This window comes from Ahaetulla prasina, chromosome 1, assembly GCF_028640845.1.
Source record: "Ahaetulla prasina isolate Xishuangbanna chromosome 1, ASM2864084v1, whole genome shotgun sequence".
Taxonomy (NCBI): Eukaryota; Metazoa; Chordata; class Lepidosauria; order Squamata; family Colubridae; genus Ahaetulla; species Ahaetulla prasina.
In genome coordinates this window covers 292,609,065-292,624,347 of record NC_080539.1, presented here as the reverse complement: position 1 = coordinate 292,624,347, position 15,283 = coordinate 292,609,065, and the positions used below count along the sequence as shown (strand labels likewise).

General features: G+C 45.9%; 1 protein-coding gene across 1 annotated transcript in view; it reads right to left on the bottom strand.

The window, feature by feature from the left end:
• Window positions 1-15,283, bottom strand: part of EXT2 (exostosin glycosyltransferase 2) — a 91,629-nt gene that overhangs the window by 33,934 nt on the left and 42,412 nt on the right. Inside the window, exon 8 of the mRNA XM_058161706.1 lies at window positions 10,727-10,858. Within this exon, the coding sequence (XP_058017689.1) occupies window positions 10,727-10,858 (132 nt within the window). The remainder of the gene's footprint in view (window positions 1-10,726; window positions 10,859-15,283) is intronic.

Sequence of the window (15,283 nt, the reverse complement as noted above, 5' to 3'; positions counted from 1 at the left end):
GCATTATCAGCAAGAAAAAAGAAAACAAGAATCGCGTAGGACTACAACGTGGCATATAATAAGCTAATTTCTTCTGAAAATATCAACATAATCTTTCTGATATAAACAGCTTAACCATAATAGTTGAAGTATTTAAGTTTACCACATTGATGAATAATGATACTAATGTGGAAATTGCTTGATACTTAACAGAAATATCACAGGTAAAATAAACTCTTACACAAGTAAAAAGACCCATTAGAGATTATTACTAGCCATCTTCTTCTTAAAAGTCAACATTTTAACTATCAACTTAAGTCCTTGGGTTTCAGTGGCAATTGGGACTGGATCACTGCATCACTAAGTGATGTGATTGTAAAGCATAATATCAATCCTGGCAAACCCAGCTGTCATCGTAACCGCAGAACCATGCAGCTTGTTAGGTGGGAAGAGGCAGGAGTCCCAGATAACGAGAGGGGATTGAGTGGATACCACGGCAGGCACTACAGAATGCAGTTGCATGCATGCAATGGAGTGCGGGAACTGATTTAGCTTGTGGGAAGCCAGCAGGGAAGGTCACAAATAGTGATCATGTAAGTATGAGCTGGTTGCCAAGTGCCTGAGTCACAATCACATGACCATGGAGTGCTGGTCCCAATTCAGCACCATCGTAACTTTGAACAATAACTTAATGAGTGGTCATAATTCAAGGACTGCCTGTACTTCATGTATCAAAGTCACATGTCTGATGTGAAAGCACTGCAAGTCCCAAATTCTGAACCAGAATTTTTGAAAGATGGGAATTCTTGTAGTTGCAATCCTAGCACATCTGAAGACCATTGAGTTAGGGGAGGTTGGTGCCAAAGGAATGTAAAATCTGGACCAGCTAGCAAAGATGAAGGGGGGAAAATGAATGTACCAGAAAATGAAGAAAGGATGAGAGAGATATATGAAGAGAAATAGGAGGTACAGGAAAATTTAAAAGAAACTAAAGGTTAAAAGACAGCCGCTTTGTTGTAGTGTTTAAGGCACCAGAATAGAAACTGCATTGACTGTGAGTTCTAGTCCCACATTAGGCAACAAGCCATCTGGCTGATATTGGGCAAGTCACTCTGTCATCCTACGAAGAAGATAATGGCAAACTCCTTCCAAAAATCTTGTCAAGAAAATTGCAGGGATTAGTCCAGGCAGTTGCCAGGAGTCAACACTGACTTCAAGGAACATTCAGTACACATTTAAAAAAGGTTAAAAATAGGAACAGTAGAACAAAGTCAGAAGTGTTATTTAGATTTGCTCTTGCCAGCCCATGCAGTTACAGCCAATTTTCGTGCTGTATATTGCAAAATAGTTTCCTATAATCCAGTAGACATTTCATCAGCAATCTACATACATGTGATTAGAATTTTAAGAAAACAGGACAAAAATAGCATACTAGAATTAAGTGACCAATAAGAAAATTTTAATTTATACAGGATGATTACAAATGCTGTTCTTTCATTGGATGCTTCAAGTGAACATTTATCATGTTTCTTATCCACAACTGATCAGGAGGAAAACATCGGCAACTTTAACTTGCTTCAATTCTTCTATTTGCTAATATCTAAAGTTTACCATTTTAGAATACAATTGATTCAATTGTCACATATTCTAATAAGCTCTAAAATATAACCTATCACTAAAACATAATTTGAGTTTAACAAGTATCATACACTAACACACAAATTTTTAGATTTTTAAAAAATTTATATATCTGGAAAAATTTATATTCTGAAAAAATAATGTAACCGCATCCAAACTGGACGTCATATTTCTCACTTTCTCTTTCAACACATAGATGCAAATTACAATGGCACTGAATGAATAGTGGGTGTTTTTTTTTCATTTAATCATGACCAGTTCTCAGGGTGTGCCAGGATAAGCTTTCTTGCAAGGTTTTTCAGACGTGATTTGTGACCAGGAGTGGTTTTTCAGAAGTGACCTTCCTAGGGCTGAGAGAAAATGACTGGTGCAGGGTCACCCAGCTGACCTTGTGCCTAAGGCAGGACTAGAACTCACAGTGTCCTTATTTATAGTTTGATGCCTTAACCACTATACTGTTTCTCAAGTAATGTCAGTACAGCCCCCTTAATTTTTTTTATTTCTATATTCAGCTGTCAAAAATAGACTTACCGCTAACTAAGTTGTGATCAGACTAACAGAAATAATCCATATTTTTATCTTAACTGCTATTAGTCTCAGTTTTATACAGATCTTATCTAAATTCAATGTAATAGTACTTCAAAAATCAAATATATGAGCTATTCAAAACTGAATTTCAGGTCTGATCTACCAACATGAAAAGTATAATTATGCAACCTACTTAAGTGGGAAAGTTGTAAGAATAACTGAATACTTCAAATGTTTGAGTTGATATACTGAAGTATCAATAGAGAAAAAAACCACCTCAGTATTTCACATTAATTAATACAATTTAATTATGCTACTTCTACTCTATGGGGAAGGTATTTTTTCGTATAAAATAATGTAAGGCAATTATGTTTTCAAGGACTACTCTACAAGACACACGACAAGATCATAGCAATGCATGTCATAAAATTCTCCCTGGAAACATGTCTGAAAAATTCAGTATTTTTGATGAACTTAATTCTTTTTTTAAAAAAAATTCTGATAAATTATTTTCTTTCATGGCAACACCCAGAATGTGATTGCTTTTCTATAAAATGCTTTCTTAACATTAAACTTAACACAATAGATTGATTCAGGGGTGAAATTAAAAAAAACTCCCCTATTGGTTCTGTGGGCATGGCTTGTGGGGAGGTCATGTGACTGGGTGGGCATGGCCAACTCGACATCACTCACATCGAGGGGCTCCTCACCAGCCCCTCCCCTCCCAGCCGTTCCTTTTTGCAAATAGCAGGGAAATGGGGAGGGGAATATTCCTGCCTTCCATACTTCCCTCAGTCTGTGCTGAGATTGAAGAATGGATAACAGGCAAGAAAATCCCCTTCCCCATTTTCCTGCCTTTCACAAAAATGGCTCCATTCCAGCTGCTCTCCCCCCTCCTCCTGGGGACTACCTTAAAAGGGACAGACTGCAGCAGCTCTGTTGTGAACGGAGGTAAAAAAGTTAGCAATCTTTCTAGTGCATTTAACATTGAATTCTGTGGCAGAGAGAATGCTAACTTTTCTCCCTCCATTCAGAACGGAGCTGCTGCAGCCTGTCCCTTTTAAGTAGCCCCCAGGAGGGAGAGGTGAGCGGTGACTGGCTGGGCGTGGGTGAGGCTAAGGAGGGGTAATTACTACTGGTTCAGTGAACTGATGCTCATAATCCCTAGCTGTTTGCCTGAACCAGTCCGAACCACTAGGATTTCACCCTGGGTTGATCCAATCATGCAGGCATATTAGTCAAACTTCTGAGGGCTAAATGAACAACAACAATTACACTCACACACACAAAAGCTCCCTTATGGCTGGAAAAGAGTTCAAGCAGTTTTCCAAGACAAGAAAAACTATTTCATAAGGAAAAAGACATTACATTATTAAAGACATTACATTTGTCCTTAAATATAATTGCAAGCAATAGAAGGTGCAGTGTCATGTATAATGTAACCTAGAAGAGGCGGGAAAACCAAATGGACAAGTCCTCTAGTTACAATAGAATATGGAAGGTAAATATAGGACCACCCAAAGATAAATTTACCGTATATACTCGAATATAAGCCGATCCGAGTATAAGCCGAGGTCCCCAATTTTACCCCAAAAAACTGGGGTAAACTGGGGACTCGAGTATAAGCCGAGGGAGGGAAATGAGGCAGCTACCGGTCAGGGAAAGCCTCCCTCCCTCAGCCGAGAAGGCTGGCGGCTCCCCCGCCCCGCCCTCTCACTGCACCGGCAGGGCTTCCCCGCGCTAATGCAAAAGCCCGCCAAGTTTGCACCATCCGGTATAATGTGAAAAAAAGAAGAAAAAAAAAAACTCGAGTATAAGCCGTATATACTCGAGTATAAGCCGAGGAGGAAATGAGGCAGCTACCGGTCAGGGAAAGCCTCCTCCCTCAGCCGAGAAGGCTGGCGGCTCCCCCGCCCCGCCCTCTCACTGCACCGGCAGGGCTTCCCCGCCCTAATGCAAAAGCCCGCCAAGTTTGCACCATCCGGTATAATGTGAAAAAAAGAAGAAAAAAAAAAACTCGAGTATAAGCCGTATATACTCGAGTATAAGCCGAGGGGACGTTTTTCAGCACAAAAAACGTGCTGAAAAACTCGGCTTATACTCGAGTATATACGGTACCTTTAATTTCATTCATTGATTCATTCATTGATTGATTGATTCATTCATAATCTGATTCTCCTACTTAAGAAGTATTTACCTGTGGACTCAGTCTCTCCAAGGAGGCTCACAAACTCAGACCAGTCTAGCTCCAGTAAGAAAACCATATTATTATGTACTTTGATCATGTTCTGCTATACTCCAATACTTGACACAATTTAATTCTATAGAACTTAATATATTTTTATTTAGCAAGGGTTCATTTTTCTGTCTTGCAGAAAAGCAGTTTGCTTTATGACAACAATCTACAAATTTAAGTTTATTAAACGCAGTGATTCTCCAGGTGATTATTAAATGGTGGTGCATAAACTAACATTTATGCTACCCATTAAAACTCAAAATTATCCATAACATTGAGTTACTTCACATATATTAGCTGTATATTAGCTCATAATATAAAATTTCCTAAGGATGAAATAAACCGACATTCCAAGCCTGAAGGTTTGAAAGAATAAACCTTTGGCCCAGGTAACTAACTCAGATTGCATCCTGCAAGTTTATGTTTTAAAAGTTCTGATTTATTTAACAGCAATAATACTAATTCCACAATCTGTGTAAAATCAGTTAAACTGTGAAATTATTTTCAGAAATATAACCAATCTTTAGCATTTTTATCAGTGCTTCAATCTTACAGGATACTGATTATTAGCCAAATCACATATAAATGAGTAATATTGTTTCTATTGTTCTAGACAAATTAGTTAAATAAAAACTGTTTATGTTATGTATATGAAAAACGATTACATTGTCTTAATTTAATAAATTTCTCTCTCTCTCTCTCTCTCTCTCAATTGAGAGATAGTGTCGTGGAGAATAAAAAATCCACCAATGCTAATCCAAGAGATCCTAACTATCTCCTGCAAAGGAACAATGGAATGAAACATTTTTATTTAAAATATATGCTGGGTTTCATGGTCTCATTACCTCACTGCAATTCTTTCTCATTCTACCTTAACTGCTCAGTATATTAAAAGGTTTTTTCAGATGAAGGCTTGGAAGAGCAATTTTTGAAGGGAGAAAAGGTACCTAGAAGCTAGATAATGTCTGATAAGATAGCTGATTCTAACTTCATATTGAAAATGTGACATTGTATTTTGCAGACCAACTATGGAACAGCAGTAGAATTATCAATGGTTGAGAAATGCCAATGGACTTGAATTGTCAGATCAACAGACAATAAAAGCAGATTATATAAATACAGCTTTGCCATCCCATTCTCAACATTACTTATTTAAAATGTTTGAATTCAAAAAGATTTCTTGACTTCCATTTTAGAACCCCATCTCCAAATATACTGTTCATATTTTTTAGAGTTATACTATAGTTTGCTTGTTTGAAAAATTTCTAAACGAGGAAAGTTGACTTCCTACTGATGACAATACATACTGTACAGTAGGCATGCATTTCTAGGCAAACCGAGTTTACTTTCAGGAATCTAATTTTCTGTCATGCCTCTATATAATAACAACGTTCTTCTTCTTCTGCGCATGCGCGTTATGGCGGCGTTCTGAGCTTCGTGGAGACGGCGGCTGAGAGTCCTTCGGGCCGCAATGCTGTTCTGCCGGCCGCCTGGCTGCTTGGTCCCCGGCTCCGGTTGTGTGATCCTCCCGGCAGCCGAGAGCGAGGTCTTTGGACCTCATTGAGCTCTCGGCTGCTGAGTACGGAGCCGAAGTCTTTGGGCAGCGGCGGATGGCGGCGGCCATGTTGGGGGGGGGCGCGAGGAGACGCCCGGCCTGACTCAGCTGTTTGGCGGCCGCAATGCCGTTCTGCCGGCCGCCTGGCTGCTTGGTCCCCGGCTCCGGTTGTGTGATCCCCCGGCAGCCGAGAGCGAGGTCTTTGGACCTCATTGAGCTCCCGGCTGCTGAGTGCGGAGCCGAAGTCCTTGAACAGCGGCGGATGGCGGCGGCCATGTTGGGGGGGGCACGAGGAGACGCCCGGCCTGACTCAGCTGTTTGGCGGCCGGTTTCGGCCGCGGATGTCATCAACGGCTGGGGAGCGTGCCAAACATCGATGAAGGATGGAGGACATCGACATCGACGGCGGTATGCTGGGTTCTGGGTGTTGGACCGCAGGTAACATCGGTGGCTGGAGTGGGGCCTGCACGGGCATGATTATTGCCCCTTCCCCTTCCTTCCTTCCTCCCTTCATGGCCCGGAACATCGTTCTTCCCCCCCACTGCTGACTTTTTGCCAAGGCCTGCCAAAAATGCCGTAATTTCACCAACGGCTTACATCTTTCTGGGTTGTTTTTCCATCGGCGACTGAGAGGTGGCTTGGCCTGGACATTCACAACAGCGGCACAGCGGCGCGCTGGAGCCATATTGGGCCCAGCGGTAAAATCTGGCGGCTGGTTGGCGGTGGTATGGACGGCGGTATGGACAGCACTGACGGCACTGGCGGCATAATGTCGTCCCGATTATCGTACAACACGGGTTTTTGTCCCGTGATGGTACGTTGCCGGGAACCCGAGGGAGATTTTTTTATCCCGGCTATTGACTTTTTCCATCTTTGTAGCCGAGGAAACAACCAAGGGAAGGCTATTATGCCAACCTCCGAGGGGGAGGTCATTAGATCGGGACCGGATTTTCGGCCCCTTGGTTGTTTCTGGCCCCTTTGGATTTTCTACGGACTATGACTAATATCACCGCCCGAGTGGCCAGTAATATGACTAATATCGGGTCTGACGAACTATCGGTACGACCGGAACATCTCCGCCGGTCAGGGATGGACATCCTTTCGCTGTATATTGACTATTTCCCATGAGATACTCGTTTGCCGAACTACTACGACTGCGAGGTTCCCCCGCCTCGCAGGAATGGCCCTCCAAATTATCAAGGGCTTACCTTAACGAAGGGTCTTGGGACCCAGAGAGGTGGTATGCGGCCAAGAAGAAGTTGTGGGGTTTTTTAAATAGCTTTTTAAATAAGGGTTTTTTAAGGGGGGGGTGGGATTTGACGGGTGGGGGCGAGAACCCGTCGGGGAGGGATCCAGCCCCTGTGCTAGTTCGCGACACTATTCCATCTTGTCTGAAGGCAGGGGGGGAGGACGTTCCAGGTTTAGAGGGTTGTTTGATCTGTACGATAAGTGGGAGAGGCAGATATGGCGGGGGGGGGGGGGCCGTACCGAGTTGGGGGGGCACGCGTTCGATGTTTGGGAGCGATTGGGTGCTCGCCCTCAGTCCCTACCTGCCTCGGTGGCCATGATCCTCAGAGCTTGGATCTTCGGCTGATGTTATGTAATGCCCGGTCCGTGGTTAATAAGGCTCCCCTGATCTGCGATCTTATTCAGGGGAGTCCGGACCTTATGGGCATTACGGAAACCTGGTTGGGCCCAGAGGGGGGAGGTCCCCCTTGTTGAGATGTGCCCTCCAGGTTTCTGAGCATTTCATCAGCCGAGGGCAGAAGGTAGGGGTGGGGGGGTGGCGGTTGTTATTAAGGAGGATCTAGAGCCGAGGGAGACCACTGTTCCTCAGATTGCCGGCTGTGAATCCCTCTATGTGCGGTGGGGTCATAGGAATCAGTTGGGCTTGGTGATCGCGTACCTGGCTCCTTGCTGCGTGACCACAGCCCTGCCTGAGCTATTGGAGGTACTCGCTGCTGTGGCGGTTGAGACCCCCAGACTCATAGTCATGGGGGATTTTAACCTGCCATCAGTTGGCTTGTCATCGACGGCAGCTCGGGAGTTCCTGGCTTCCATGACGGCCTTGGACCTGATTCGAGTAAATGATGGCCCTACGCACACGGGGGGAGGCACGCTGGATCTGATTTATATCTCTGGACAGTGGTTAAATGATCTGGTGTTAGATGATTTAGTAACAGAACCAATGTCATGGTCGGATCATTTTCTCCTTCGCCTAGACTTCCGAACCGCCATTCACCACCACAGGGAGACGGAACCTACACGGTGGTTCCGTCCCAGGCGCCTGATGGACCCCGAGAGGTTCCTGACGGAGCTTGGGCCATTCCCTGAGGAACTGGCCCACGGCACGGCTGAGGAACTGGTCGTGGTAACAGGCCGCGGCCGGGGCCTTGGACCGTGTCGCGCCTTTGCGGCCTCTGACCCGGCGTAGGTCTCGTCTGGCCCCTTGGTTCTCCGAGGGGCTGAGGGAGATGAAACGCCGGAGAAGACGCCTGGAGAGCACCTGGAGGTCCAGTCGCTCCGAAGCTGATCGGACACTAGTTAGATCCTATTCTAGGACCTACCTAGTGGCAATGAGGGAAGCGAGGCGTTCTTACGCCTCCACCCTCATTGCGTCGGCAGATAACCGCCCGGCCGCCCTGTTTCGGGTGACCCGCTCTCTCCTACATCAGGAGGTGCGGGATGACCCTTTGCAGGGACGAGCTGAGGAGTTTAGTGGTTATCTATACGATAAAATCGCTCAGCTGAGGGACGGTCTGGACCGAATTTGGGATGATCCAAGCGAGGGAGAGGAGGCACGTCTTGTTGAGTCCATTTGGGATGAGTTTGACCCTGTGGCTCCCGAGGACGTCGACAGGTTGTTGGGGAGGCTTCACGGCACGACATGTTTACTGGACCCGTGCCCTTCCTGGCTGGTACTGGCCACTCAGGCGGTGACACGAGGCTGGCTCCAGAGGATTATCAACGCTTCTTTGTTGGAAGGGGTTTTCCCTGCCGCCTTGAAAGAGGCGGTGGTGAGACCCCTCCTTAAGAAGCCCTCCCTGGACCCAGCTATTTTGGGTAATTATCGTCCAGTCTCCAACCTTCGCTTTGTTGCGAAGGTTGTAGAGAGTGCCGTGGCGCGACAGCTACCCCAATACCTGGATGAAGACGTCTATCTAGACCCGTTCCAGTCCGGCTTCCGACCCGGATACAGCACGGAGACAGCTTTGGTCGCATTGGTGGATGATCTCTGGAGGGCTAGGGACAGGGGTTATTCCTCTGCCCTGGTCCTATTAGATCTCTCAGCGGCGTTCGATACCATCGACCATGGTATCTTGCTGCACCGGTTGGGGGGATTAGGAGTGGGAACGGTGTTGACAGGGGGGCAGAGGTCGACCGCGAGGGGCCTCACTTGTGGGGTCCCTCAGGGGTCGATTCTCTCGCCCCTGCTGTTCAACATTTACATGAAGCCGCTGGGTGAGATCATCAGTGGTTTCGGGGTGAGATACCAGCAGTACGCTGACGACACCCAGCTGTACTTTTCCACCCCGGGCCACCCCAATGAAGTTGTTGAAGTGCTGTCCCGGTGTTTGGAAGCCGTACGGGTCTGGATGGGGAGAAACAGGCTCAAGCTTAATCCCTCCAAGACGGAGTGGCTGTGGATGCCGGCATCCCGATTCAGTCAGCTGCAGCCGCAGCTGGCTGTCGGAGGCGAGTTATTGGCCCCAAAGGATAGGGTGCGCAACTTAGGTGTCCTCCTGGATGATCGGCTGTCGTTTGAAGATCATCTGACGGCCGTCTCCAGGAGGGCCTTCCACCAGATTCGCCTGGTTCAGCAGTTGCGCCCCTTCCTTGATCGGGATGCCTTATGCACAGTCACTCATGCGCTCGTTACCTCTCGCTTGGATTACTGTAATGCTCTCTACATGGGGCTCCCCTTGAAGTGCACTCGAAGGCTTCAGTTAGTCCAGAGTGCAGCTGCGCGGGTGATAGAGGGAGCTACGCGTAGCTCCCATGTAACACCGCTCCTGCGCAGACTGCACTGGCTGCCTGTGGCCTTCCGAGTGCACTTTAAGGTGTTGGTTACGACCTTTAAAGCGCTCCATGGGTTAGGACCTGGGTACTTACGGGACCGCCTGCTGTTACCACATGCCTCCCACCGACCCGTACGCTCCCATAGAGGGACTTCTCAGGGTGCCGTCCGCCAAACAATGTCGGCTGGCGGCCCCCAGGGGAAGGGCCTTCTCTGTGGGGGCTCCCACACTCTGGAACGAGCTTCCCCCGGGTCTACGTCAAATACCTGACCTTCGGACATTCCGTCGCGAACTGAAGACACATCTCTTTATTCGCGCGGGGCTGGCTTAAATTGGATTTTTAATGTGAAATTTTATTAATTTTTAAACGGGGTTTTTAGTTTACGGTAATTTTAATTTCAGGCTAATTTTAAATAAGTTTTTTAAATGGTATTTTAACCTGTATATTTGTATTGCTGGTTTTATCTTGCCTGTACACCGCCCTGAGTCCTTCAGGAGAAGGGCGGTATAAAAATTAAATAAAATAAATAAAATAAAATAAATAAAATAACTACAACAACAAAAACACAATTAAAATTATAAGTCAGGGAAAAGAGGAACATAAGAAGATATTAAACTAACCTTTAGGAAACTAAAGCTCAATTCAGGATTAATTCAAGTTTTTCATGCTGAACGTCTTAATATAAAAAACAAAATACTTATTCTAGAAGTTTTTGTTATAGAGAGGTTCAGCATATTAAATTTAATAAATAAATAAATAATCTCACTTACAATTTCTGGGGGATCATTCCATTCTTCATATGATGTGGCAGCATATGGATAGATCCGGTCATTGATAATCTTAAGAGTTGCCATAGCAATAGCTTTCATTGATTGAAAGTAAGCTTCCCAGAACCACCTTGCCTGCAAAGAATAATTAATATTATCTCACATTGGTTGTTTCCCAGATAGAAAACTTTAATCATTAGTATATGGCTGTCATGCATACAACCCATTAATATTTCCATGTTTCAACCTAAGCTACTGTTATTAAGAAGCTGAATTTGTTGAAATCAAAGTAGATTTAGTCACAATAGCTCTGCCATATTAAAGATAAAAAAGTAAACAATCTAAAATCTGGATTATCATTCAATTAGTTACCGTATATACTCGAGTATAAGCCGACCCGAATATAAGCCGAGGCACCAAATTTTACACAAAAAACTGGGAAAAACTATTGACTCGAGTATAAGCCTAGGGTGGGAAATGAGACTCGAGGAAAGCCCAGGGTTGCCCGAGCATGAAAAAGCAAGAGAAGATAGTAAAGCAATAACCCAGTTCTCAAACCGCTTGTTCCAGCCTAAAGTATAGGGTCAACTAGAAGAGCGATCCGGAGAGAGAGCTCTGAGGACTGGGGCAGGGAAAGGCCGCTGAGGAAGGAGGATTCCCAGCTCTAAACAAAGGGAAATCCCGGAATGCCAGCGCGAAAGGCGGTGCTCGTGTTCCTCCTCCCTCCCAAACGATTTAAACGGGAAAACGCTCTTCGCTATGGGGAGAGGAGGAGGGAGGTAGGTTGGCTTATTCAACCCTTCCCGGCTAGCCATCCAGCCCTTCCCAGGAGAAGGCGAGGAGTTTTGGGCGAGCGACCTTTTGCTAAGCGGCGGCGGCTGCCCGACACCACCAGTTGGGGCGGAGCCGGGTGAGCCGCAGTAACTCCCGCCAGGCTGTGCATTGGCGCGGGGAAGCCCTGGCGGTACAGTGAGAGGGCGGGGCGGGGGAGCCGCCACCCTTCTCGGCTGAGGAGGAGGGTTTCCCGACCGCGAGCTCGCCGCTGCGAGAGCCACCCCAAAGGCCAGAAGAAAAGGTCATTCCATCGGAGTAATGGAGCGAAGGCTCCTTCCTCTCCCGCCTTACCCATGCTGTGCGAGCTCAGCCTCCCGGGCCTTGCGCTCTAGCAGCCGCCAAGCTCCGAGTCCGGCCTGAGCTTGGCGGCTGCTGCCGCCGCCGCCGCCACCACGGAGCGAGCCCGACTCCTCCTGCCCGAATCGCGCCGTGCGAGTGCTGATGGGGAGCTGCCGAGTCCGGCCTGAGCTTGGCGGCTGCTGCCGCCGCCGCCACCGCCACCACCACGGAGCGAGCCCGACTCCTCCTGCCCGAATCGCGCCGTGCGAGTGCTGATGGGGGGCTGCCGCGGCTGGCCTGAGCTTGGCGGCTGCCGCCGCCGCCGCCCCCGCCACCGCCACCGCCACCACCACGGAGCGAGCCCGACTCCTCCTGCCCGAATCGCGCCGTGCGAGTGCTGATGGGGAGCTGCCGAGTCCGGCCTGAGCTTGGCGGCTGCTGCCGCCCCCGCCACCGCCACCGCCACCACCACGGAGCGACCTTTTTGCTCAGGCCGGACTCGGCAGCTCCCCATCAGCACTCGCACGGCGCGATTCGGGCAGGAGGAGTCGGGCTCGCTCCGTGGTGGTGGCGGTGGCGGTGGCGGCGGCGGCAGCAGCAGCAGCAGCCCGCCAAGTTTGTGCCGTCCGCAGTGCTCGCTGGCGGTCTGGTCGTGGTCTGCTCGTGCTTCCTCTTCCTTGCGTCCCGCCCGCCAGACACGGGAATGGGGGCCGGCCTGGGGGCGACAAATCTCGCGAGACCTCGGCGGGCCCGCTCCCCGTCCCTCCTGTAGCGCCGGGCAGCGCTGCCAGCTGCCTGCGGTTGCCAGGTGCGGGCGGTGCCGGCTGCTCCTCCCGCTCGCGAACCCGTGCCGCCTCTGCGAGGAGAGGACAGGAAGCCGTTCTTGGCGCGCTTGGTGTGTCCCAGCCTTTCCATGGGAGTCCGTTCGGTACCCCCTCCTGTGCGGGGTTCCCAAAGACGTAGACTCGAGTATAAGCCGAGGGGGCCGCTTTTCAGCACAAAAAACGTGCTGAAAAACTCGGCTTATACTCGAGTATATACGGTAATTAGTTTATTTCAAAATATCTATACTGCCTAACTCATAATTCAAAATGGAATAACAATTTGTAATCAATATGTTGACACATTATAGAAGCAACTGTGTATCATGTCCATTTCAAAAGTGCATCAGAATAAGTTCAGAAATGTTAAGTTGTAGATATAACATCTTTTTATTTTAGGTGTAAGGTATGAAGCACCATAAGCAGATTATTTATTGATAAGGTTTGAGAAACACCTTGTAAAGTTTCTTTTGGATTAATCTTCCATTTTGTCTTGTATTATAAGGGGATTGACTTATCCTTCATCTCTTCTTTTATGTATATAGGCAGTCCTCATTTAATGACTGCTGTTGGGACTGGCAACTCCATTGCTAAGTGACATGGTCATAACATAAAATGTCTCGAATTTACAACACCACTTCATCAGTTCCAGTTGGGGGTCATTAAGCAAATCTCCCATGGTGATTAAGCATGATATCATATTTCTGCAACTTGTAACTGGCTCCCCAACTGACTTTGCTTCTGGAAGCCGTCTATCAATGTCACAACTGGCAATCACATAACTGTTGGACACTGCAACTATCATAAAGATGAAGTGCAAGAACTGTGACATGAGTATGGGGACATTGTGACACCCGCAACTTTGAGAGACAGTTGTATGCCTCCTTTTCAATACTGCTGCAACTTTGAATGGTCATTGAAAAAGTGGTTGATACAATAAGTGGTTTTATTACAGAACTCTCAGGAGCATGTTATAATGCTTACAAATTACAGTTTGGAGGGAGGAGTAAAATCTCTGGATGCCATCTTTAATTCAACTATGAGAGTATCTAGGGGTATCTAAACTTTCTCTTATATAGCTAGGATCAATATTAGTTTAAGATATCCATGGATATGAACAAACTGCATGGTATAGTCAACTGTCCTCTGGAACTGTCCCAATCTGATTTATAACTTTTAGTCACACTTTATATAAAACAGGAAACTTCCTTGTTTAAAGGAAGTGATTCTTAAAATAGTGAAACTATTTTATGGTGTCTCTTGAGACTCTATTTAATCCTAAAGCTTTTCCTTAGTTACTTAAAAGCCTTGGAGGACCTGGGTGTTATTTGTATACTAATGACCATTTGTCACTAAGGACAAATTAGTCTGTTCTGTATAAGTTCACCCTCTCCCAGGAAAAGCAGATAAACAGTTCCGGGCAGCTTCTGAACTCGAATCTCTTTGTGTTTCCAAATTAAGGCAAGCGGCACAGCATGTTTAGCTTGGCTGATATTAATGGAATCATCTCTTAAGCGCCAAATAGTTTCCCCAGGTAGTTTTGTGGAGATGTTGAACAATTTTGGAAGCAGAATGGCAGCCTAAATATTAGATGTCAGTCATTGCTGTCAGATTCTAATAAAGCAGGAGCTGTTAATGAATATTCGGCCCACTGAAGTTTGATATGAGATGTCCTTGGTGCTCTGAGCTTGCTTGTTTTCTTGCAGACGTTTCATTACTCAAACTAGGTAACATTTCAACCCTGAGCTACAAATATTCTCCTTTATTGATGAAGTTTGATATTTCATACTACACTGACATAAACAATGAACTTATGTTAATATTGGACAGTGATAAAGTATTCTAAGAGGCTATGCAAACCTATAGGCTGTCAGAGCAAAAAGCTTCTTACTGAAAGAAGCATCAGAAAGAAACCTATCTACTTAATGTGACATTTATTGAGGCAAATTGTTACATTCTTTAACTATATGCAAACTCTATTACAAGTATTTCATTTCAGAATAAGGAGCATCAGGTTATATACCACAGCGTATCTCCAAAATACATGAAGATTCCATATTGCATCAATGACAGATGTTTAAGTTAGCATGCAAAAATCAGTAAATATTAAGTTGCAAAAAACAGCAAAATTAATAGAAACATATTAAACAAATGGAAGCTATGTTTAGTCTGGAAAAATCTTTGATTTTCATTTAATCACTTACAACTTCTAACTGGGAAGAAAATAAAATGTTAAGAGAAAAGAAGACGATGGCCTTCTGAAAGGGCAGTAAAAGTTAACTGTCTAAGCTAAAATGTCAGGCGCCATGGTGTTGTAACATTTTGCCCCACTGCAAGAGTCAAGTGTTCCCAGAGTGACACACTTCACACAGTTTATGAGGCCTTGAAGTATTGCTATTTTCATGTTGACAGACGTTATTTTGAAAGCTTTGCTTTTGAAAATAAGTTACAGAGTACTCATATATATTTTATTATCTTTAGCTCAGTTTGTTCTAACGGAATTACACTTTATCCAATTTTTTAATTAGTTTTGCCTTTAATTTAAGTTTCAGGACTTGCAAAGAACGTGATGAATTTAAATTTTTGCTTCTTATTTTTCCTAGCCATGAAATTATCAACTTTCCTT